Source organism: Hemitrygon akajei, chromosome 11, assembly GCF_048418815.1.
Source record: "Hemitrygon akajei chromosome 11, sHemAka1.3, whole genome shotgun sequence".
Lineage (NCBI taxonomy): Eukaryota > Metazoa > Chordata > Chondrichthyes > Myliobatiformes > Dasyatidae > Hemitrygon > Hemitrygon akajei.
This window is the reverse complement of record NC_133134.1, coordinates 99,007,769-99,032,894: the sequence shown is the minus strand read 5'-3', so window position 1 is coordinate 99,032,894 and position 25,126 is coordinate 99,007,769. Positions and strand designations below refer to the sequence as shown.

The window sequence follows — 25,126 nt, the reverse complement described above, 5'->3', positions numbered from 1 at the left end:
TGACCTTGTATGTGTGCTGAACACCTTTCTTCACAACTACTGCAGTGTCTGTCACTCTGGTCCAAACCCCCTGCAACTCTAGTTTAAACCCTAGTTTAAAATATGAGCAACACTAGCAAACTTTCCTGCTAGGACATCAGTCCTCTTCCAGTTCAGATGCAAACTCTCTCTTCTCTACAGGTCCCACCTCCCCTGGGAGAGAGCCAAATGATCCAAAAATATGAAGCCCTCCCTCCTGCACCATCTCCTTAGCCACACATTGAACTGTATGATCTTTCTACTTCTGGCCTCACCAGCATGTGGCTCAGGTAGCAATCCTGAACTCACAATCCTGGAAGTCCTGTCCTTCATCTTAGCATATAACTCCCTGAACTCACTTTGCAGAACCTCGTCACCCATCCTACCCGTGATATCGGTACCGACATGGACCACTACCTTTGGCTGTTCACCCTCCCACTAAGAATGCTGTGGACATAATATGAGATGTCTTTGACCCTGGCACCCAGGAGGCAACATACTGTTTGGGAATTTTGATCTTGTCTACAGATACTCCTTTCTGTTCCCCGAACAAACAAATCCCTATCACTACAGCTCACCTCTTCGCCCCGCTTCCCTTCTGAGACTCAGAGCCACAGTGGGTTTCTCTGCTGGGTCATTTCCCCAACAGTATTCAAAGTGGTATACCTGTTGTTGAGGGGAGTGGCCACTGGGGTTCTGTGCACTGGCTGCCCATCTCCTTTCCTCCTCCTGACGGTCACCCAGTTACCTGTGTCCTGCACCTTGGGTATAACTATCTCCCTGCATATCCTGTCCAACAATCCCTCAGACTGCCAAACGATCCGGAATTCATCCAGTTCCAGCTCCGGCTCCTAATGCTGTCTGTTAGAAGCTGCAGATGGTGTTATTATGAGGAACACTGGAGTCTCCCTGCCTTTCCACATCCCACTATCCTGCTTGGCAAACCCACTGCTCTAAATGTGTAATAAATCTACCTGTGGTCTATGTCTCACCTCAATGAGCCAAAGCCTCCACCTCCTGCTCGAGCACTGGCCCACTCACACAATGGCCACTCCGCTTCCCACTCGAGCACTGGTCCACTCACACAATGGCCACTCCGCTTCCCACTCGAGCACTGGCCCACTCACACAATGGCCACTCCACTTCCCACTCGAGCACTGGCCCACTCACACAATGGCCACTCCACTTCCCTCTCGAGCACTGGCCCACTCACACAATGGCCACTCCGCTTCCCACTCGAGCACTGGCCCACTCACACAATGGCCACTCCACTTCCCACTCGAGCACTGGTCCACTCACACAATGGCCACTCCACTTCCCTCTCGAGCACTGGTCCACTCACACAATGGCCACTCCACTTCCCACTCGAGCACTGGTCCACTCACACAATGGCCACTCCACTTCCCACTCGAGCACTGGTCCACTCACACAATGGCCACTCCACTTCCCTCTCGAGCACTGGTCCACTCACACAATGGCCACTCCACTTCCCACTCGAGCACTGGCCCACTCACACAATGGCCACTCCACTTCCCTCTCGAGCACTGGCCCACTCACACAATGGCCACTCCGCTTCCCACTCGAGCACTGGCCCACTCGCACAATGGCCACTCCGCTTCCCACTCGAGCACTGGCCCACTCACACAATGGCCACTCCGCTTCCCTCTCGAGCACTGGTCCACTCACACAATGGCCACTCCACTTCCCTCTCGAGCACTGGTCCACTCACACAATGGCCACTCCACTTCCCTCTCAAGCACTGGCCCACTCACACAATGGCCACTCCACTTCCCTCTCGAGCACTGGCCCACTCACACAATGGCCACTCCACTTCCCTCTCGAGCACTGGCCCACTCACACAATGGCCACTCCACTTCCCTCTCGAGCACTGGCCCACTCACACAATGGCCACTCCACTTCCCTCTCGAGCACTGGCCCACTCACACAATGGCCACTCCACTTAAACCGAACATACAGCCAGTGGTTAAAGTGGCCTCCGAGTGAATAAGTAACTTATGAATTGAGCCGAAGTTGCTCCTGAAGACCACATTTGCCAGGTGAGAGAGGAGCAAGGTAGTGGAGGGGTGGAAAGTGTTAAATGGAGACACGAGAGGCTGTAGGTGCTGGGACGTGATAAGAGAATTCAGCGATCAGTGGATAAGGGAGGGATGATAGGGGGAAGGAACCTCTTGGGGGAGAACAGGAGTACTGCAGGGGTGAAAGCCGGATGGAATTAGGTGAGTGAGGGTGAGGTGCAGGTTGTGATATTTCCCCACCCCCCTCAAAACTCCTTATCCACGACTGCCACAAGGCTGAGGAATGGAGTTTTCGAAACTTTGTTTTGCATGCCACCTATCTAGATCATTTCGCTATAACAATGCATTCCAGCAGAACAAGGGGAAGCAGGCGATTTGGGCAGGCTAGGACATCTTCCTTGCCATATATTTGACTGAGAGATGATCTAATAGATTGTGAGGGACAGCAATAGGGTAAACCTGTACAGTCTTCACAGCGTTGGGAATCAAGAACTGCAGGGAAAGGTTTAACATGACAGGGGGAGAGACTTAATAGAAACTGGGCAGGAACTTTTTCACTCAGAGGCTGGTTGGTAAGTTGGACTGAGAAGTGGTTGAGCAGGTACAAGAATACAGTAACATAAAATTCACTGGGATAGGGAAGGTTTATTGGGATATGGGCAAATGCACGAGCTGATGTGGAATTTACGCTTCCTCTCACTCTCCCTCTCTCCCCCCTTGCTCCCTCCCTCTTTCTCAACCCACTCCTTTTCCCACACTCTCTCTTCCCTTTCTCCCTTTCTCTCTCTCCCTCTCCCCCCCTCTCCCCCTCTCCCCCCCTCTGCTCCCCCTGTCCTCCCCCTCTCACAGTTGGCTGCCCCGTTACGTGCCTTCAGCACCTCCGTTTTATCTTGTGGGGATGCTCCTGCCCTGACCTGCACACTGGGAAACTCCTACACACACAGGAATGTACCTGCCCTTCCTCACAGCCAAATAGGAGAACTGCAAGCACGTCACCTGTGGCAGTCGTCCAACTGCTCAGGCCTGGTGTTTACGCCACAGCAAGTGGCGGATATTCCGCTCCTGGCTCAGACAGAGCCTGAAACTTTGTGTGCACAAGGTTCTAGAGACGCTGGAAATCTTGAGCAACGCAGGCAAAATGCTGGGGAAGGATCCCCCGTCCCTTGGTCTTCTAAACTCCAGTCAGAACAGGCCTGGCCACGAACGATGAAAGGTCTTGGCCCAAAGCTTCAACTGCCTTTCCTCCTCCACAGGGGGCTGGCCTGCCGAGTTCCTCCAGCATTTTGTGTGTGTTGCTCAGGGATTCCAAACCTCTCAAGTTCAAGTTTATTGTCATTCTATCATACGCGTGTATACCACCAAACGAAACAGAGTTCCTCTGGACCGAGGTGCACAACACAGTACACATAACACATAAGGTAATGTTACCACAAATAAATTAACAAATAATAAGGTGTATTTATGACACAAGTCAGAAAGTAAACAGTAAACTGTGTAACACTACTGGTGTTTCATACATGATGAGACCCGGGTGGTGATAGGGAGTTCAGTGTCTCACAGCCTGGGGGAAGGAGCTGTTTCCCATCCTAACTGTCCGAGTGCTGTGGTACCTCCTGCCTGGTGGCAGGGGTCAGAGAGCTTACTGGACAGATGGGAGGGATCACTGCGTATGCAGCACTCCTGACCCCCACCCCACCCCCCCGATGATTCTCTCAGCAGTCCTCACAATCATTTGTGGAATCTCTTGTGTCTGTTAGCAAGAGAAGGTGGTCACGTGTGGGAAGGAGACCAGCTCGCTCACTTACTGTGGCCACTCGACATTCTGGGACCTGATAACTCATGATTGCTGTTCCTCCCTTCAATCTCTCCCTTGATTCTGCACCAGCGATAGAAGCTTCAGACCATCAGACAGGATGTTTGGCCCATTGAGTCAGATCCTCTCCTCCATCTTTCCCACATCACTGTCAGACCGTTGGACATAGGCCACTCAGCCCAGGGTAGCTGCTTCGCCTGTGCACTCACATCCACATCACTGTCAGACCATCAGACAGGATGTTTGGCCCATTGAGTCAGATCCTCTCCTCCATCTTTCCCACATCACTGTCAGACCGTTAGACATAGGTCACTCAGCCCAGGGTAGCCGCTTCGCCTGTGCACTCACATCCACATCACTGTCAGACCGTTAGACATAGGCCACTCAGCCCAGGGTAGCTGCTTCGCCTGTGCACTCACATCCACATCACTGTCAGACCATCAGACATTGCAGCAAGCCCATCGAAGCTCTTCCACCACTTTCCCATGTCTGATTTACTGTCCATCTTAACCCCTGCCTTCCCCCGGCACGCCTGACACCCTGGCTAATCAAGAACCTATCAGACTATACCCAATAACTTGGCCTCCACAGCCATCTGTGGCAATGAATTCCACAGGTTCACCACCCACTGGCTAAATAAATCCCTCCTCATCTCTGACCTAAAGGGATGTACTGTGGCGACCCACTTCCTAGCACACTCGAACCGGCTCACAATTAGCCAGCGCGCAGGCACAAAGGCCAGGTCCGCAACAAAGGGAGAAAAGCCTGCGGGGGTTTGCGAGTCCGTGTCTCTTGGAGCATCCGCGCCCGGGGGGGGCGGGATGAGGGAGGCTTTAAAGCAAGACTGTGAAGTTCGAATAAAATTATCTTTAATTGCAGTTTACCGACTCCGTGTCGTTATTTTAGCGCTGCATGTAGCACACCACTACAATTGGTGACCCCAACGGTCCAAACGATTTTGGACCGGAGATGACCGACGCCGCATCTGTTCATGCGGTTTCGTTGAAACTGCCAAGTTTCTGGACGCTACGACCTCACCTGTGGTTCCAGCAAGCAGAAGCCCAATTCCACATTCGGTAGATAACCTCAGAGGACACCCGTTACTACTACGTGGTGAGCTCCCTCGACCAGGACACAGCGGCCCAGGTTGCGGAGTTTGTACAGTCTCCCCCAGCGGACGGCAAGTACACGGAATTCAAAGCCCTGCTCCTAAGGACTTTCGGACTCTCACGGCGCGAGCGGGCTGCCTGTTTACTGCACCTGGATGGTTTGGGAGACAGACATCCATCGGCTTTAATGAATGAGATGCTGTCCCTGGCTGGAGGTCACAAGCCCTGCCTCATGTTTGAGCAGGCATTCCTGGAGCAGCTGCCCGAGGACATACGCCTGCTGCTGTCCGACGCGGATTTCAGCGACCCCCGGAAGGTGGCAACCCGGGCAGACTTGCTGTGGAACGCCAAGAAGGTGAGTGGGGCGTCCGTCGCACAGATCACCAGGCCACGCTCCCAGCAGCAAACCAGTCCAGGCCCGGCCGCAGAGCCCGCTAAACCCAGAGGCAGGGGTGGGGAGCCCAATGAACAATGGTGTTTCTACCACCAGCGGTGGGGCACAGAAGCCCGCCGTTGTCGCCCGCCCTGCCAGTTCCCGGGAAACGCCAGGACCAACCGCCGCTGATGGCTACGGCGGCTGGCCATCGGGATAGCCTCCTGTATGTCTGGGACAAGCAGTCGGGACGCTGGTTTTTGGTCGACACCGGTGCCGAGATCAGCGTCTTACCTCCGACGAGTTATGACACCCGCAACAGGGCACCGGGTCCCACCCTGAGGGCCACGAACGGCAGCACAGTAAGGACCTACGGCACCCGTACGGTGCGGCTGCAGTTCGGCTCCAGCCAGTTCACGTGAGACTTCACACTGGCCGCCGTAGCCCAACCGCTCCTGGGAGCGGATTTTTTGCGAGCTCACAGCCTACTGGTCGACCTGCCAAGGAAGAGACTGGTTTACGCCGAGACCTTTCAGACGTTCTCCCTGGGTGAAGCCCAGTTGCCAGCCCCACACCTCGGCTCCATCACGCTGTCCGACAACGACTTCACCAGAGTCCTGGCGGATTTCCCATCGGTTCTGGCACCGCAGTTCACGGCAGCCATGCCCCGACACGGTGTACAGCACCACATCCTGACCCAGGGACCACCCCTCCACGCCCGTGCTCAAAGGCTTCCCCCGGACAAGCTCCGACTGGCGAAGGAGGAGTTCAAGAGGATGGAGGAATTGGGGATCATACGGCGGTCCGACAGCCCATGGGCCTCCCACCTGCAGATGCTGTCCAAAGCAACAGGGGGCTGGAGACCGTGCGGCGACTACCGCAGGCTGAACGAGGCTACCACACCGGACCGCTACCCTGTGCCGCACATTCAGGACTTTGCAGCAAACCTGCACGGCGCACGGATCTTCTCCAAGGTAGACCTCATCCGCGGATAACATCAAATCCCGATGCATCCGGACGACGTCCCCAAAACGGCTCTCATCACCCCGTTCGGCCTTTTCGAGTTCCTCCGCATGCCGCTCGGTCTGAAGAATGCCGCACAGACGTTCCAGCGGTTGATGGACGCGGTGGAACGCGACCTGGACTTCGCATTCATCTATTTGGACGACATCCTCATAGCCAGCAGCAGCCGTCAGGTGCATCTGTCCCACCTCCGACAACTCTACGCCCGACTGAGTGAATACGGTCTAACAATCAACCCGGCCAAATGCCAGTTTGGGCTCGACACCATTGACTTCCTGGGCCACAGGATCACTACAGACGGGGCAACCCCTCTGCCCGCTAAGGTAGACGCAGTCCGCCATTTCCCCCGACCCACCACAATCAAAGGCCTTCAGGAATTCGTGGGTATGGTAAATTTCTACCACCGCTTCCTCCCTTCAGCTGCCCGAATCATGCCCCCCCTGTTCGCCCTGATGTCGGGTAAGGGCAAGGACATTACCTGGGACGAGGAGTCCGCCGCCGCTTTCATTAAAACCAAAGAAGCCTCAGCAAACACCACAATGCTAGTGCACCCCAGAATGGACGTCCCTACCGCCCTCACAGTGGACACATCTAACACGGCAGTCGGTGGGGTACTGGAGCAACTCATCGTGGGTCGCTGGCAACCCCTGGCGTTTTTCAACAAACATCTGCGGCCACCCGAGCTCAAATACAGTGCTTTCGACCAGGAACTGTTGGCGCTATACCTGGCAATCCGGCATTTCAGGTACTTCTTGGAAGGTAGGCCTTTCACCACATTCACGGACCACAAACCTCTTACCTTTGCGTTCACGAAGGTGTCCGATCCCTGGTCGTCCCGCCAGCAGCGCCATCTGTCCTACATCTCTGAATACACGACGGATGTCCGGCACGTCTCGGGTAAGGACAACGTCGTGGCAGACGCGCTCTCTCGCCCTAACATCCAAGCCCTGTCCCAGGGGGTAGACTATGAAGCGCTGGCAGAGGCGCAGCAGGCAGACGAGGAGATCCCTAGTTACAGAACCGCAGTCTCCAGTTTGCAGCTCCAGGACCTCCCCGTAGGCCCAGGTGAGAGGACCCTACTCTGTGACGTCACCACCGGCCAACCCCGTCCCGTCATCCCGGCAGCAGCGCATTTTCAACTCCATTCATTACTTAGTGCACCCCTCCATCAGGACAACCGTCCGGATGGTCTCCAGCAGGTTCGTTTGGCACGGACCGCGCAAGCAGGTCAGTGAATGGGCCAAAACGTACATGCACTGCCAGACGGCCAAGGTGCAGCGACACACCAAAGCTCTGCCGCAGCAGTTCCACCCCACCCACCGGCGTTTCGACCACATTCATGTGGATATCGTGGGCCCCCTGCCAGTGTTGCGCGGAGCGCGGCACCTCCTGACTATCGTAGACCGGTTCACAAGATGGCCAGAGGTGGTCCCACTCACCGACACCACCTCCGAATCTTGCGCCCGGGCACTGATCGCTACCTGGGTGTCCCGCTTTGGTGTCCCGGCCCACATTACCTCCAACAGAGGCGCCTAGTTCACCTCCAGCCTGTGGTCTGCTATGGCCAGCCTTTTGGGGACACAGCTGCACCACGCCACTGCCTACCACCCACAGTCGAACGGACTAGTGGAGCATTTCCACCGTCACCTGATGTCGGCTCTCATGGCACGCCTGCGAGGAGCTAACTGAGCGGACGAGCTTCCCTGGGTCCTACTCGGCATCCGCACGGCGCCCAAAGACGATCTGCACACCTCGTCGGCCGAGTTGGTATACGGCGCACCCCTGGTCGTCCCAGGAGAGTTCATACCAGCCCAAGGGGGCAAGAGGAAGAACCCGCAGCAGTCCTGGGCAGACTACACGAGAGGCTCGGCAACCTGGCCCCCATACCCACTTCGCAGCATGGGCAGCACCCGACCTGCGCACCCAAAGACCTGCAGAACTGTAAGTTTGTGTTTGTACGATGGGGCGGACATCGGCCACCGCTACAGCGGCTCTACGAGGGGCTGTTTACGGTGATCAGGAACAACGGGTCCACGTTCGTGCTGGACGTTGGGGGGAGAGAGGAGGTTTTCACGGTGGACCGACTCAAACCGGCCCATGTGGACGTGGCGCAACCGGTCGAGTTTCCGGCACCGCGGTGCAGAGGCCGACCTCCCAAACAGGGTCCGGCCCAGACTGTGGGCATTGGGGGGTGTATCGCCGGTTCTGGGGGGGGGGGTTTATGTGGTGACCCACTTCCTAGCGCACTCGAACCGACTCACAAATAGCCAGCGCGCCGGCTCAAAGGCGAGCTCCACAACAAAGGGAAAAAGCCTGCGGGGGTTTGTGAGTACGTGCCCCTTAGAGCATCCGCGCCCGGGGAGGGCGGGATGAGGGAGGCTTTAAAGCAAGACTGTGAAGTTCGAATAAAATCATCTTTAATTGCAGTTTACGGACTCAGTGTCGTTATTTTAGCACTGCGTGTAGCACACCGCTACAGTACCTCTATTCTGAGGCTGTGATCTCTGGTTCTAGACGCAAGCACTATAGGAAATAGCCTCTGCACATCCTCTCTATCTAAGCCTCGTTTTTTTTTAACTTCATTGAGTACTGACCTAGAGCAATCAAGAGCTCCTGACATGTCAACCCGTACCTCACAGCGTTTGTTATGTAGACGTCGATAGACAGGATCTGTAGAAAGTTGTAAGCTCAGTTAGCTCCATCATAGCCTGCCCAGCAGCGAGGATATCTTGAAAAGGCAGTGACTCAGGAAAGAGGCATCCATCATTAAGGACTCTCACCATCCAGGACATGACCTCTTCTCATTGCTACAATCAGGGAGGAGGTACAGGAGCCTGACGACACACACTCAACATTTTAGGAGCAGATTCTTCTCACCTGCCATCAGATTTCTGAACGATCCATCAACCCATGAACTCGACCTCACAGTTTTGCTCTCATTTTGCATTATTTATTTTATATATTATTTTTCTGATTTATAGTAACTTTTATGTATTGAGCTATTCTGCTATCACAAAGCAAAATTCCTGACAGAGGTCAGTGGTAATAAACCAGATACTCTTCCATTCCTGGGATCATTGTCGTAAGCCCCGTCTAGACCCTCCAATACCAGCACGTCCTTTCTTAGATATGGGCCAAAACATTCAACTCACCTGAACTTGACGAATTCCAGGTACACTCTGTGGCCACTTTAGTAGATACACCTCATTAATACAAATATCTCATCAGCCAATCACGTGGCAGCAACTCAATGCATAAAAAGCATGCAGACATGGTCAAGAGGTCCATTTGTTGTTCAAACCAAACATCAGAATGGAGAGGAAATGTGATCCAAGTGACTGACCATGGAATGATCAAAAACCACGGGTGGTTTGAGCATTTCAGGAGCTGCTGATCTCTGGGGGTTTTCATGCACAACAGTCTCTTGAGTTCACAGAGATCCTGTGAGGGGTAGTTATGTGGGCAAAAGTTAATGAGGGAGAGGTTGGAGGAGAATTGCCAGACTAGTTTGAGCTGACGGGAAGGCGACAGTAACTGAAACAACTATGCGTTACAACAGTGGTGTGCAGAAGAGCGTCTCTGAACAACCTTCCCCACAGTGGCCACTGAGTCACAGTGAGATTCAATTTCTTGCAGGCATTCATAGTAGAGCAAAGAAATACACAGAATCAATGGAAAACTACAAAGCTGACAATTTGCAAAAGAAGACAAACTGTGCAAATACAAAATTAAACAGATAGTAACAATGAATAAATGATAAGGAGACCAGGAGTTGCAGAATCCTTGAAAGTCGTAGAATGAGTTCATTGCAGTGATGAGTGAAGTGATCCACAGTGGTTCAGGAACCTGATGGTTGAGGGGCGATAGCTGTTCCTGAACCTGGTGTTGTGGGACCTGAGGCTCCTGTACCTCCTTCCTGGTGGCAGCAACAGGAAGGCAGCAAGGCCTGGGTGGTGGGAACCTTGATGACGGATGTTGCTTTCTTCTGACAGTGCTCCTTGCCGTTGGGCTCAGTGGTGAGGAGGGCTTTGCCTGTGAAGGACTGGGAAGTAGCCACTACTTTTTGTAGGATTTTCCATTCTTGGGCATGGAAGTTTCCATACCAGGCAGTGAGGCAAGCAGCCAGGTACTCTCCAATGTGCACTGACAGAAGTTTGTAAAAGTTTCAGGTGACTTGCTGAATCTGCGCAAACTTCTAGAAAGTAGAGACACTGCTGTGCCTAGTTTGAAATGGCGCTTGTGGTCTGGCCCACGGGGTCCATGCATGCTTCCAGTGATGGACTCTTATCAGTCTCACTCCCTCTTCACCGATTTCCCAGTGATGTATCCTCAGTCTCTCTTCATTGAGTTTCCAGTGATGAACCCTATCAGTCTCACTCCCTCTTCACCGATTTCCCAGTGATGAATCCTCAGTTTCAGTCTCTCTTCACTAGATTGCCGGGCCGTTCTTCCACACATGTATTGCTGTTGCCCAGGTTGGGCCCTGGTCTGATTGTCCTCAAACTCCAGTGCTGAAACCACTGCACCACTGTAACCTACACTCCCCTTTAACCTTCCTAAGGATGTAAGGAGTAAGAGCAGGGGTTGGCCATCTGGCCCATCGAGCCTGCTCCACCATTCAAAAAGATCATGGCTGACCTGGCCATGCACTCATCTCCACCTACTACCTGCCTTTTCCCCATAACCCTTCATTCCCCTACAATGCAAAAATCTATCCAATGTCTTAAATATATTTACTGAGGTAGGCTTCACTGCTTCATTGGGCAGAGAATTCCACAGATTCACCACCTTCTGGGAAAAGCAGTTCCTCCTCATCTCCATCCTAAATCTACTCCCCGAATCTTGAGGCTGTGTCCCCTATTTCTAGGCTAACCTACCAGTGGAAACAACTTTCCTGCCTCTATCTTAAATATCTCTTTGGTAATTTTATATGTTTCCATAAGATCTCCCCTCATTCTTTTGAATTCCAGCGAGTTCAGTCCCAGGCAACTCAATCTCTCCTCATATCTCACCCCCTCATCTCTGGAATCAACCATGTGAACCTCCTCTGCACCGCCTCCAAAGCCAGTATATCCTTCCTCAAGTAAGGAGACCAGAACTGAACGCAGTACTCAGATACAGCCTCACCAGCACCCTGTACAGTTGCAGCATAACCTCCCTGCTCTTGAATTCAATCTCTGTAGCAATGAAGGCCAGCATCCCATTTGCCTTCTTGATAGCCTGTTGCACCTGCAAACCAACCTTTTGTGATTCATGCGCGAACACTCCCCAGTCCCTCTGCACGGCAGCGTGCTGCATTTTTTTTACCATTTAAATAATAATTTGCTCTTCCATTTTTTTCTTCCAAAGTGGATGATGACCTTGCATTTACCAACATTGGACTCCAACTGGCAGACCCTTGTCTATTCACTTAACCTATCTACACCTCTCTGTAGATTCTATGTATCTCCAACTCAATTTTCTTTTCCACTCAATTTAGTGTCATCAGCAAACTTAGATACACTACACTTGGTCCCCTCTTCCTGATTGTTAACGTATGTCGTGAACAGTTGTGGGCTAGTACTGACCCCTGCAGCACACCGCTCACCACTGATTGCCAACCAGAGTATTACCCATGGATTCCAACTTTCTGCTTTTTATTAGTTAACCAATCCTCTATCCGTGCAAGTACATCACCCCCAACTCCATGCATCCTTACCTTATGGATAAGTCTTTTATGTGGCACCTTATCAAAAGCCTTCTGGAAATCCAAGTAAATAACGTCCATCTGTTCCCCTCTATTTACTCGTTACATCCTCAAAAGAACTTCAGTGAGTTTGTCAAACAGGACCTGCCTTTGCTGAATCCATGCTGCATCTGCCTGATGGATCCTTTTCTTTCCAGATGCCTCACTATTTTTTAATGATAGCTTCAAGCATTTTCCCAGCTACGGATGTTAAACTAACCAGCCAATAATTACCTGCCTTTTGCCTACATCCTTTTTTTGAACAGCAGTGTGACAATTACTGTCTTCCAATCCACTGGAATCTGCCCAGAATCCAGAGAATTTTGTTAAATTATCACCAAAGCTTCTATTATAACTTCTGGCATTTCTTTCAGTACCCTGGGATACATTCCGTCAGGACCAGGGGACGTGTCTATCTTCAGGCCCACAAGTTTGCTCAGCACCACCTCTTTACTGATAGCTATTGTATCGAGGTTTGCACCTCCCATCACATCCATAACATCTCTCTTTGGCATGTTAGACATCTCCTCCACTGTGAAGACCAACTCAAGATAGTAATTCAAAGCCTCAGCCGCTTCCTCATTACCCTCTATCAATTCCCCCTTCTCATCCTCCAAGGGACCTATGTTCACTTTAACCACCCTTTCAACTTTATATAATTATAAATTTTTTACTATCCATTTTTATATTTTGTGCTGGTTTATTTGCATAATCTATCTTCCCTTTCTTGCTCGCTCAGTGGCTGTTTGTTACTTTTTAAAGATTTCCCAATCTTCCAGTTTCTTTCTACTCTTGGTGACCTTGTATGACGAGCTTTTAGTTTGATGCCTTCTTTGATTTCCTTAGTCATCCAAGGCTGGCCCTCCCCACCCTTACCATCCTTGCTTTTTACTGGAATATACTTTTGAGCACTGTGAAAATTCTCTTTGAAAGCTCTCCACTGTTCCTCAACCTATAGCCTGTGTCATAGTCTACATTAGCCAAATCCTCCCTCATCCTATTGTAGTCTCCATTGTTTAGGCATAATACACTGCTTTTAGATTGAACTATTTCACCCTGTATTCGTATGAGAAATTCAATCACGCTGTGATCACTCTTTGCAACAGGATGCCTGACTACAAGATCACTAATTTTACCCATCTCATTGCACGTTCAATGGTAGGTTCAGTAGCACGCTTTTCAGGAAAGCCATCACAGATGCGTTCTATGAAGTCCTCTCAGGACAGCCTCGAACATTTACCCAATCTCTGTGCAAGTTACCCTCTGTGCAAGTTACCCTCATGCTAACTTGTTCCATTCTTACATGCCTCAGATATTTCTGTGTTTATTGCCTGTTCCACCGTAATGTTACTGTTCAGTGGCCTGTAGACAACTCCCACCAGTGATTTTTTTTCCCTTTACTATTCCTAACCTCTACCCAGATGGAGTTGACATTCTGCTTCCTAGATCTTATATCATCTCTCACTATCGCCCTGATCTCACCTTTACTAAGAGTGCTACCTCACCTTCCTTACCTTCCTGCCTATCTTTCCGTATTATCTGATATCCCTGGATATTTAGTTCCCAGTCGTCTCCACCCTGCAACCACGTCTCTGTAATGGCCATTAAATCATACCCCTTTGTACTGATTTGTGCCACAAGTTCACTGACCTTGTTTTGAATACTGTGGGCATTAAGATCGTGCCCTTACACTCATTGTGCTTTTAAAATCTTGTAATCTTTTTCTCTTTTGCACTGGACTTTTCTTCACTCCACTCTTACTTTTCTCCTTTTAATCTTTTGCTTTTACTTTATCTTTATCCATACTTTTCTCTTTTACTTTATCCATGCTTCTTCAATCTGTTGAACCCACCCCTTACTATTTAGTTTAAACCTCTATCCACAGCCCTAGTTATGTGTTTCATCAGGATCCAGGTCCCATCACAGTTCAGCTGGAACCCGTCCCATTGGAACAGCTCCCTCCTTTCCCAATACTGGTGCCAATTTCCCATGAATTCAAACCCACTTCTCCTGCACCAATCCTTGAGCCACGCATTTAACTCTCTAATTTACTTGACCCTCTGCCAATTTGCTCATGGCTCAGGTAGTAACCAGAGGTTACCACCTTTTTGGTTCTCCCTCCCCTCCCCATCTCCCCCTCTCTCCCCCCCTCTCTCCCCCCCTCTCTCCCCCCCCTCTCTCCACCCCCCCCTCTCCCCCCCTCTCCCCGAATTGATTGGTCCCCCGCCAATGCCTTTCCTTGAATTCTCCGGCCACAGGGCACTGAGGATGTGGCTGACAAAGGGATCTGGGAATACAGATGCAGAATTCCTTGAAAGTGGCATCACAGCCAGATAAAAGCTAGTAAAGAGAGGTTTTGGCACATTGGCCTTATAAATCAACGAAGGTGGCTGATTGTAATGAGCTTATCCTTGTCAAACTTAGCAAGATACAGTCAACCAGTGTACTGTTCATATTTTGAAATGATTACGCAGTGCTTTGAGAGGGGATCTCATTGAAACCTATTGAATATCGAAAGGACTGTTTAGAGTGGGCGTGGAGTGGGGAAGAGTCTTGAACTAGAGGGCACACCCGCAGAATAGAAAGTCGTCCCTTTAGAACAGAGAGCAGGGGGAATTTCTTTAGCCAGGTGGTGAATCGGTGGAATTCAGTGCCACAGACACGCCAAGACAGTGGGTATATTTAAAGCAAAGGTTGATAGGTCTTTGATTAGCCAGGGCATTAGGGGTAAGAGGGGGAAGGCGGGAGATTGAGGTTAAGAGGGACAATAAATCAGCCATGATAGAATGGCAGAGCAGACTCAGTGAGCTAAATGGCGTGATTCTGCTCCTGTCTTATGGTCTTGTGTCTGGAAGAAGGTAATCAGACAGAATCAGAATCAGAATAAAGTGTAACAGCTGCAGAGAAGTTGTGTTGCAGGTAAACAGTAAGCAGAAAATCATAATGAAGTAGTTGGAAATAATTTGGAAAATGTGGAGTTCAGGTGGTTGATGGTTGCGCTGAGATTTTCTCTGATCTTGACAATCCATTTGCGAATGTTTCATCACTGCACAGGGAAGCATCATCTGTGCCCTGTTCATTCGTGGTGTGTCCTCCAAATGCTCGGCCTTTGTATACGTATCAATCAGCTGATTGGTCGTCAATACGGAAACTCAGTTGTGAGGTGGGGTTAGGGTTAGGGTTATCTCGGAAATGATGGTCCAGCTACTCCAAGAACATAGAACTCCGGTTGCACGTAAGCCAGCAGCAACGTTGAGGACAGTACTCTGCTGACCGATGGAACAAACCAAACTATTGGACAAGAGCAACGTGGTCAGCAAAATCCGACACGGGGATTACAGCAAATGTCACATTGGCCAAACTGGGAGAAAACTATCGATAAGTGACCATGAACGCCAACTGGCTGTGAAGCGGCACGACCAACTCTCCCGAGTCTCTACCCACGAAGATCGAGAGGGGCACAAGTTCAACTGGGCATTGGTGAACGTGATGGTGCAAGCAAATGCGTGGTATGCTGGAGAATTCCTGGAAGTGTGGTTTGCACGGACAATTCTGTAAACAGGCGTGTAGTCCTCAAACCCATTTATAAGCCAATGCGGGCAAAATTCCAGACAATGCACGAGTTCACCACCTAACCCGTCAGCAATGAGATGCCTTCCCTGCATCACGATTGAGTTTCCGTATTGACGACCAATCAGCTGATTGATAAGTATGCAAAGGCCATGATGATGTATACTCGTAAGGGAACAAAACGATTGCCATGATTGGAGAACAACTCGACCCAACGATAATGAGGTAGATTGTGAGGTCAGCAGTCCAGTGCCCCATTGAAGAGTCTGATAACGCTGGGATAGAAGCTGTCCTTGAGTCCGGTTGTCCGTGCTTCCAGGCTTTTGTAACTTTAGCCAAGGGAGAGAGGATCAGAGAGAATATCCGAGGTGGGTGGGATTTTTCTGAGGCAGCGAGATGAGCAGATGGAGTTATGTGTGGTTTATCTGCTGGGTGAGCAGCGAAAATGAGGGCTGAATGGACTTTTACTGTGCTCATTGCAGACGAGGGAGGGTTGCGGCCTAGGTGCCAGGGAATGAAGTTATGACCCTCGACCTAATGGCTGATGATGGTTCGTCTTTGTGCACGCACAGGGCAGCAAGGAGCGATATCACTGGCAGGCACAGAATGTCAAGCACTCCGGGGTGGATGACATGGTACTGCTCTCCAAGGTTACAGATGATGCCATCGTGGCCAACCTCAAGAAACGCTACATGGATGATTACATCTTCGTATCCTTTACCCAGCAGCAAAGGTAACACCAAGATACAGCGCTGGTGGGGATGGGTCTGACACTATATAACACCGGGGTACAGTACCGGTGGGGACGGGTCTGTCACTGTATAACACCGGGGTACGGTACCGGGGGGGACGGGTCTGTCACTGTGTAACACCGGGGTACGGTACCGGTGGGGACGGGTCTGTCACTGTATAACACCGGGGTACAGTACCGGTGGGGACGGGTCTGTCACTGTGTAACACCGGGGTACGGTACCGGTGGGGACGGGTCTGTCACTGTATAACACCGGGGTACAGTACCGGTGGGGACGGGTCTGTCACTGTATAACACCGGGGTACGGTACCGGTGGGGACGGGTCAATCACTGTATAACACCGGGGTACGGTACTGGTGGGGATGGGTCAGTCACTGTGTGACACCGGGGTACGGTACCGGGGGGGACGGGTCTGTCACTGTATGACACCGGGGTAGGGTACCGGTGGGGACGGGTCAGTCACTGTGTGACACCGGGGTACGGTACCGGTGGGGACGGGTCTGTCACTGTGTAACACCGGGGTACGGTACCGGTGGGGACGGGTCTGTCACTGTATAACACCGGGGTACGGTACCGGTGGGGACGGGTCTGTCACTGTGTAACACCGGGGTACGGTACCGGTGGGGACGGGTCTGTCACTGTGTAACACCGGGGTACGGTACCGGTGGGGGCGGGTCTGTCACTGTGTAACACCGGGGTACGGTACCGGGGGGGACGGGTCTGTCACTGTATGACACCGGGGTACGGTACCGGGGGGGGACGGGTCTGTCACTGTATGACACCGGGGTACGGTACCGGTGGGGACGGGTCAGTCACTGTGTGACAGCGGGGTACGGTACCGGTGGGGACGGGTCTGTCACTGTCTGACACCGGGGTACGGTACCGGTGGGGACGGGTCTGTCACTGTATGACACCGGGGTACGGTACCGGTGGGGACGGGTCTGTCACTGTATGACACCGGGGTACGGTACCGGTGGGGATGGGACTGTCACTGTGTGACACCGGGGTACGGTACCGGTGGGGACGGGTCTGTCACTGTGTAACACCGGGGTACGGTACCGGTGGGGATGGGTCAGTCACTGTATAACACTGGGGTACGGTACCGGTGGGGACGGGTCTGTGACTGTGTAACACTGGGGTACGATACCGGCGGGGACGGGTCTGTCACTGTGTAACACCGGGGTACGGTACCGGTGGGGACGGGTCTGTCACTGTGTAACACCGGGGTACGGTACCGGTGGGGACGGGTCTGTGACTGTGTAACACTGGGGTACAGTACCGGCGGGGACGGGTCTGTGACTGTGTAACACTGGGGTACGATACCGGTGGGGACGGGTCTGTCACTGTATAACACCGGGGTACGATACCGGTGGGGACGGGTCTGTCACTGTATAATACTGGGGTACGATACCGGTGGGGACGGGTCTGTCACTGTATGACACCGGGGTACGGTACCGTTGGGGACGGGTCTGTCACTGTATAACACCGGGGTACGATACCGGTGGGGACGGGTCTGTGACTGTATAACACCGGGGTACGGTACCGGTGGGGACGGGTCTGTCACTGTATGACACCGGGGTACGGTACCGGTGGGGACGGGTCTGTCACTGTATGACACCGGGGTACGTTACCGGTGGGGCCGGGTCTGTCACTGTGTGACACCGGGGTACTGTACCGGTGGGGACGGGTCTGTCACTGTGTGACACCGGGGTACTGTACCGGTGGGGACGGGTCTGTCACTGTATAACACCGGGGTACGGTACCGGTGGGGACGGGTCCGTCGCTGTATATCACCGGGGTACGGTACCGGTGGGGACGGGTCTGTCACTGTATAACACCGGGGTACGGTACCGGTGGGGACGGGTCTGTCACTGTATAACACCGGGGTACGGTACAGGTGGGGACGGGTCTGTCACTGTGTAACACCGGGGTACGGTACAGGTGGGGACGGGTCTGTCACTGTGTAACACCGGGGTACGGTACCGGTGGGGGCGGGTCTGTCACTGTGTAACACCGGGGTACGGTACCGGGGGGGGACGGGTCTGTCACTGTATGACACCGGGGTACGGTACCGGGGGGGACGGGTCTGTCACTGTATGACACCGGGGTACGGTACCGGTGGGGACGGGTCAGTCACTGTGTGACAGCGGGGTACGGTACCGGTGGGGACGGGTCTGTCACTGTCTGACACCGGGGTACGGTACCGGTGGGGACGGGTCTGTCACTGTATGACACCGGGGTACGGTACCGGTGGGGACGGGTCTGTCACTGTATGACACCGGGGTACGGTACCGGTGGGGATGGGTCTGTCACTGGGTGACACCGGGGTACGGTACCGGTGGGGACGGGTCTGTCACTGTGTAACACCGGGGTACGGTACCGGTGGGGATGGGTCAGTCACTGTATAACACTGGGGTACGGTACCGGTGGGGACGGGTCTGTGACTGTGTAACACTGGGGTACGATACCGGCGGGGACGGGTCTGTCACTGTGTAACACCGGGGTACGGTACCGGTGGGGATGGGTCAGTCACTGTATAACACTGGGGTACTGTACCGGTGGGGACGGGTCTGTGACTGTGTAACACTGGGGTACAGTACCGGCGGGGACGGGTCTGTGACTGTGTAACACTGGGGTACGATACCGGCGGGGACGGGTCTGTCACTGTATAACACCGGGGTACGATACCGGCGGGGACGGGTCTGTCACTGTATAACACCGGGGTACGATACCGGTGGGGACGGGTCTGTCACTGTATAATACTGGGGTACGGTACCGGTGGGGACGGGTCTGTCACTGTATAATACTGGGGTACGGTACCGGTGGGGACGGGTCTGTCACTGTATGACACCGGGGTACGGTACCGTTGGGGACGGGTCTGTCACTGTGTGACACCGGGGTACGGTACCGGTGGGGACGGGTCTGTCACTGTGTGACACCGGGGTACTGTACCGGTGGGGACGGGTCTGTCACTGTGTGACACCGGGGGTACTGTACCGGTGGGGACGGGTCTGTCACTGTGTGACACCGGGGTACTGTACCGGTGGGGACGGGTCTGTCACTGTATAACACCGGGGTACGGTACAGGTGGGGACGGGTCAGTCACTGTGTAACACCGGGGTACGGTACAGGTGGGGACGGGTCTGTCACTGTGTAACACCGGGGTACGGTACCGGTGGGGACGGGTCTGTCACTGTGTAACACCGGGGTACGGTACCGGTGGGGACGGGTCTGTCACTGTGTAACACCGGGGTACGGTACAGGTGGGGACGGGTCTGTCACTGTGTAACACCGGGGTACGGTACAGGTGGGGACGGGTCTGTCACTGTGTAACACCGGGGTACGGTACAGGTGGGGACGGGTCTGTCACTGCGTGACACCGGGGTACGGTACCGGTGGGGACGGGTCTGTGACTGTGTAACACTGGGGTACGATACCGGCGGGGACGGGTCTGTCACTGTGTAACACCGGGGTACGGTACCGGTGGGGACGGGTCTGTCACTGTGTAACACCGGGGTACGGTACCGGTGGGGACGGGTCTGTGACTGTGTAACACTGGGGTACAGTACCGGCGGGGACGGGTCTGTGACTGTGTAACACTGGGGTACGATACCGGTGGGGACGGGTCTGTCACTGTATAACACCGGGGTACGATACCGGTGGGGACGGGTCTGTCACTGTATAATACTGGGGTACGATACCGGTGGGGACGGGTCTGTCACTGTATGACACCGGGGTACGGTACCGTTGGGGACGGGTCTGTCACTGTATAACACCGGGGTACGATACCGGTGGGGACGGGTCTGTGACTGTATAACACCGGGGTACGGTACCGGTGGGGACGGGTCTGTCACTGTATGACACCGGGGTACGTTACCGGTGGGGCCGGGTCTGTCACTGTGTGACACCGGGGGTACTGTACCGGTGGGGACGGGTCTGTCACTGTGTGACACCGGGGTACTGTACCGGTGGGGACGGGTCTGTCACTGTATAACACCGGGGTACGGTACAGGTGGGGACGGGTCTGTCACTGTGTAACACCGGGGTACGGTACAGGTGGGGACGGGTCTGTCACTGTGTAACACCGGGGTACGGTACCGGTGGGGGCGGGTCTGTCACTGTGTAACACCGGGGTACGGTACCGGGGGGGACGGGTCTGTCACTGTATGACACCGGGGGTACGGTACCGGGGGGGGACGGGTCTGTCACTGTATGACACCGGGGTACGGTACCGGTGGGGACGGGTCAGTCACTGTGTGACAGCGGGGTACGGTACCGGTGGGGACGGGTCTGTCACTGTCTGACACCGGGGTACGGTACCGGTGGGGACGGGTCTGTCACTGTATGACACCGGGGTACGGTACCGGTGGGGACGGGTCTGTCACTGTATGACACCGGGGTACGGTACCGGTGGGGATGGGTCTGTCACTGGGTGACACCGGGGTACGGTACCGGTGGGGACGGGTCTGTCACTGTGTAACACCGGGGTACGGTACCGGTGGGGATGGGTCAGTCACTGTATAACACTGGGGTACGGTACCGGTGGGGACGGGTCTGTGACTGTGTAACACTGGGGTACGATACCGGCGGGGACGGGTCTGTCACTGTGTAACACCGGGGTACGGTACCGGTGGGGATGGGTCAGTCACTGTATAACACTGGGGTACTGTACCGGTGGGGACGGGTCTGTGACTGTGTAACACTGGGGTACAGTACCGGCGGGGACGGGTCTGTGACTGTGTAACACTGGGGTACGATACCGGCGGGGACGGGTCTGTCACTGTATAACACCGGGGTACGATACCGGCGGGGACGGGTCTGTCACTGTATAACACCGGGGTACGATACCGGTGGGGACGGGTCTGTCACTGTATAATACTGGGGTACGGTACCGGTGGGGACGGGTCTGTCACTGTATAATACTGGGGTACGGTACCGGTGGGGACGGGTCTGTCACTGTATGACACCGGGGTACGGTACCGTTGGGGACGGGTCTGTCACTGTGTGACACCGGGGTACGGTACCGGTGGGGACGGGTCTGTCACTGTGTGACACCGGGGTACTGTACCGGTGGGGACGGGTCTGTCACTGTGTGACACCGGGGTACTGTACCGGTGGGGACGGGTCTGTCACTGTATAACACCGGGTTACGGTACAGGTGGGGACGGGTCTGTCACTGTGTAACACCGGGGTACGGTACAGGTGGGGACGGGTCTGTCACTGTGTAACACCGGGGTACGGTACCGGTGGGGACGGGTCTGTCACTGTGTAACACCGGGGTACGGTACCGGTGGGGACGGGTCTGTCACTGTGTAACACCGGGGTACGGTACAGGTGGGGACGGGTCTGTCACTGTGTAACACCGGGGTACGGTACAGGTGGGGACGGGTCTGTCACTGTGTGACACCGGGGTACGGTACAGGTGGGGACGGGTCTGTCACTGCGTGACACCGGGGTACGGTACCGGTGGGGACGGGTCTGTCGCTGCGTGACACCGGGGTACGGTACCGGTGGGGACGGGTCTGTCGCTGCGTAACACCGGGGTACGGTACCGGTGGGGACGGGTCCGTCACTGCGTAACACCGGGGTACGGTACCGGTGGGGACGGGTCTGTCACTGTGTAACACCGGGGGTACGGTACAGGTGGGGACGGGTCTGTCACTGCGTAACACCGGGGTACGGTACCGGTGGGGACGGGTCTGTCACTGCGTAACACCGGGGTACGGTACCGGTGGGGACGGGTCCGTCACTGTATAACACCGGGGTACGGTACCAGTGGGGATGGGTCTGTCACTGTGTAACACCGGGGTACGGTACCGGTGGGGACGGGTCTGTCGCTGCGTAACACCGGGGTACGGTACCGGTGGGGACGGGTCTGTCACTGCGTAACACCGGGGTACGGTACCGGTGGGGACGGGTCCGTCACTGTATAACACCGGGGTACAGTACCAGTGGGGACGGGTCTGTCACTGTGTAACACCGGGGTACGGTACCGGTGGGGACGGGTCTTTCACTGTATAATACCGGGGTACGGTACCGGTGGGGACGGGTCTGTCGCTGCGTAACACCGGGGTACGGTACCGGTGGGGACGGGTCTGTCACTGCGTAACACCGGGGTACGGTACCGGTGGGGACGGGTCCGTCACTGTATAACACCGGGGTACAGTACCAGTGGGGATGGGTCTGTCACTGTGTAACACCGGGGTACGGTACCGGTGGGGACGGGTCCGTCACTGTATAACACCGGGGTACGGTACCAGTGGGGACGGGTCTGTCACTGTGTAACACCGGGGTACGGTACCGGTGGGGACGGGTCTTTCACTGTATAATACCGGGGTACGGTACCGGTGGGGACGGGTCTGTCACTGTGTAACACCGGGGTACGGTACCGGTGGGGACGGGTCCGTCACTGTATAACACCGGGGTACGGTACCAGTGGGGATGGGTCTGTCACTGTGTAACACCGGGGTACGGTACCGGTGGGGACGGGTCTGTCGCTGCGTAACACCGGGGTACGGTACCGGTGGGGACGGGTCTGTCACTGCGTAACACCGGGGTACGGTACCGGTGGGGACGGGTCCGTCACTGTATAACACCGGGGTACGGTACCAGTGGGGATGGGTCTGTCACTGTGTAACACCGGGGTACGGTACCGGTGGGGACGGGTCCGTCACTGTATAACACCGGGGTACGGTACCAGTGGGGACGGGTCTGTCACTGTGTAACACCGGGGTACGGTACCGGTGGGGACGGGTCTTTCACTGTATAATACCGGGGTACGGTACCGGTGGGGACGGGTCTGTCACTGTGTAACACCGGGGTACGGTACCGGTGGGGACGGGTCTTTCACTGTATAATACTGGGGTACGGTACTGTTGGGGACATTTCTCTCAATATATAACACTAGGGTACAGTGCTAATGTTCCTTCTAATCTGTAACATCCAGTGTGCACTGTACAATTTTTTTTACCCAGTGATGGTAATTTCTTCAATAAAAACAGTATAATTAACTCAGTTCTAAAATCTGCAGACAAATCATCGCAATCTCCACGTTGTCAACACTGTGTTGAATTCCATGGTGTTTTTGGTATGGCCAGAGCTGAGCTCTGATGAGTCGGGGTCCTGGGATTTAAAGCCTTTCTCTGTGACGTTGGGACACTGGGATGCTTGTGGTAGATTTCATTCACTCCATCTGAGCAATTGTGGAAGCCAGAAATGAGGGGCAATGAAGGCACTCAGCATCTGGGCTGGGGAGAGAGAGCAGAGAGAGTCCGTATGAAAGGGTAGGGGGATGAATGGAGCCAGAGCTGGGCTATGTGTGTCCGGGGGAGAGGGCGATTGATGTAGATGGGGGAGAAGTGGGGATGATTTGAGAAGCTGGGAGATGACAGGTTAGACATGGCAAAAGGACGAAGGAGATGGAATCTGATTGGGGAAGACGTTGGTTCATGAAGGAGGTGAGGAGGGCAGCTGGTGGGGGAAAATGGCTGATCACAAGGGTGGGGAAGGGGTGATTGGCAGGTCGGTCCACCATTGTCCCTGTACCAAAGAAGACCAAGGTAACATGTCTGAATGACTGGCGTCCTGTCACACTCACCTCAATAACAAGCAAATGCTTTGAGAGGCTGTTCAAGGATTACCTCTGCAGCTTGCTACCACCCACACTGGAACCCCTACAATTCACTTACCGACACAACCAATCGACAGATGACACAATAGCCACAGCTCTACACAGTCTACATAGAGGGATGCTTATGTGAGAATGCTGTTCTTGGACTGTCGTTCAGCATTCAACACCACAATTCCCTCCAGGCTCAACGAGAAGCTCAGAGACCTCAGACATCATCCCGCCTTGTGTAGCTGGATCCTGGACTTCCAGTCAGATTGCTGACGGGTGGTAAGAGTGGGCTCCCTCACCTCTGCCCCTCAACACAGGTGCCCCTCAGGACTGTGTACTAAGCCCCCTCCTTTAGTCTCTGTATACCTATGACTGTGTCACCACCCACGTCTCCAATCTGCTAATTAGATTTGCCGACGACACTACATCGATTGGCCTCATCTCAGATAATAACGAGGTGCCCGACAGGGAAGAAGTCATCACCCTGACACATTGCTGTCAAGAAAACAAGCTCTCTCTCAATGTTGCAAAAATGAAAGAGCTGATTGTGGACTACAGGAGGAATGGAGATGGACTAACCCCTATTGACATAATGGATCTGGGGTTGAGAGGGTAAACAGCTTCACGTTCCTCAGCATAAACATCACCGAGGGTCTCACGTGTCTGTGTGGTGAAAAAGGCACAACAGCGCCTCTTTCACCTCATACGGTGAAGAGGTTTGGTGTGGGCCCCCAAATTCTAAGAATTTTCTACAGGGGCACACTTGAGAGCATCCTGACTGGCTGCATCACTGCCTGGTATGTGAACTGTACTTCCCTCAATCGCAGGACTCTGCAGAGAGTGGTGCAGACAGCCCAGCGCATCTGTAGTTGTGAACTTCCCATGATTCAGGACATTTACAAGGACAGGTGTGTAAAAAGGGCCCGAAGGATCATTGGGGACCCGAGTCACCCCAACCACAAACTGTTCCAGCTGCTACCATCCGGGAAATGGTACCGCAGCATAAAAGCCAGGACCAACAGGCTCCAGGACAGCTTCTTCCACCAGGCCATCAGACTGATTAATTCACACTGATACAATTGTACTTCTA

At 54.0% G+C, this 25,126-nt stretch overlaps 1 protein-coding gene across 2 annotated transcripts in view; it reads left to right on the top strand.

Annotated features, from left to right (window-relative positions):
* The window catches only part of myo1eb (myosin IEb), a 127,083-nt gene that overhangs the window by 5,733 nt on the left and 96,224 nt on the right, over positions 1–25,126 (top strand). Inside the window, exon 2 of one of the 2 annotated variants that reach the window (XM_073061370.1) lies at positions 16,240–16,377. In XM_073061370.1, coding sequence (XP_072917471.1) covers positions 16,240–16,377 — 138 coding nt within the window. Of the gene's footprint in view, positions 1–16,239; positions 16,401–25,126 lie in introns of those variants that run through there. The other variant, XM_073061371.1, reaches the window with a different exon arrangement.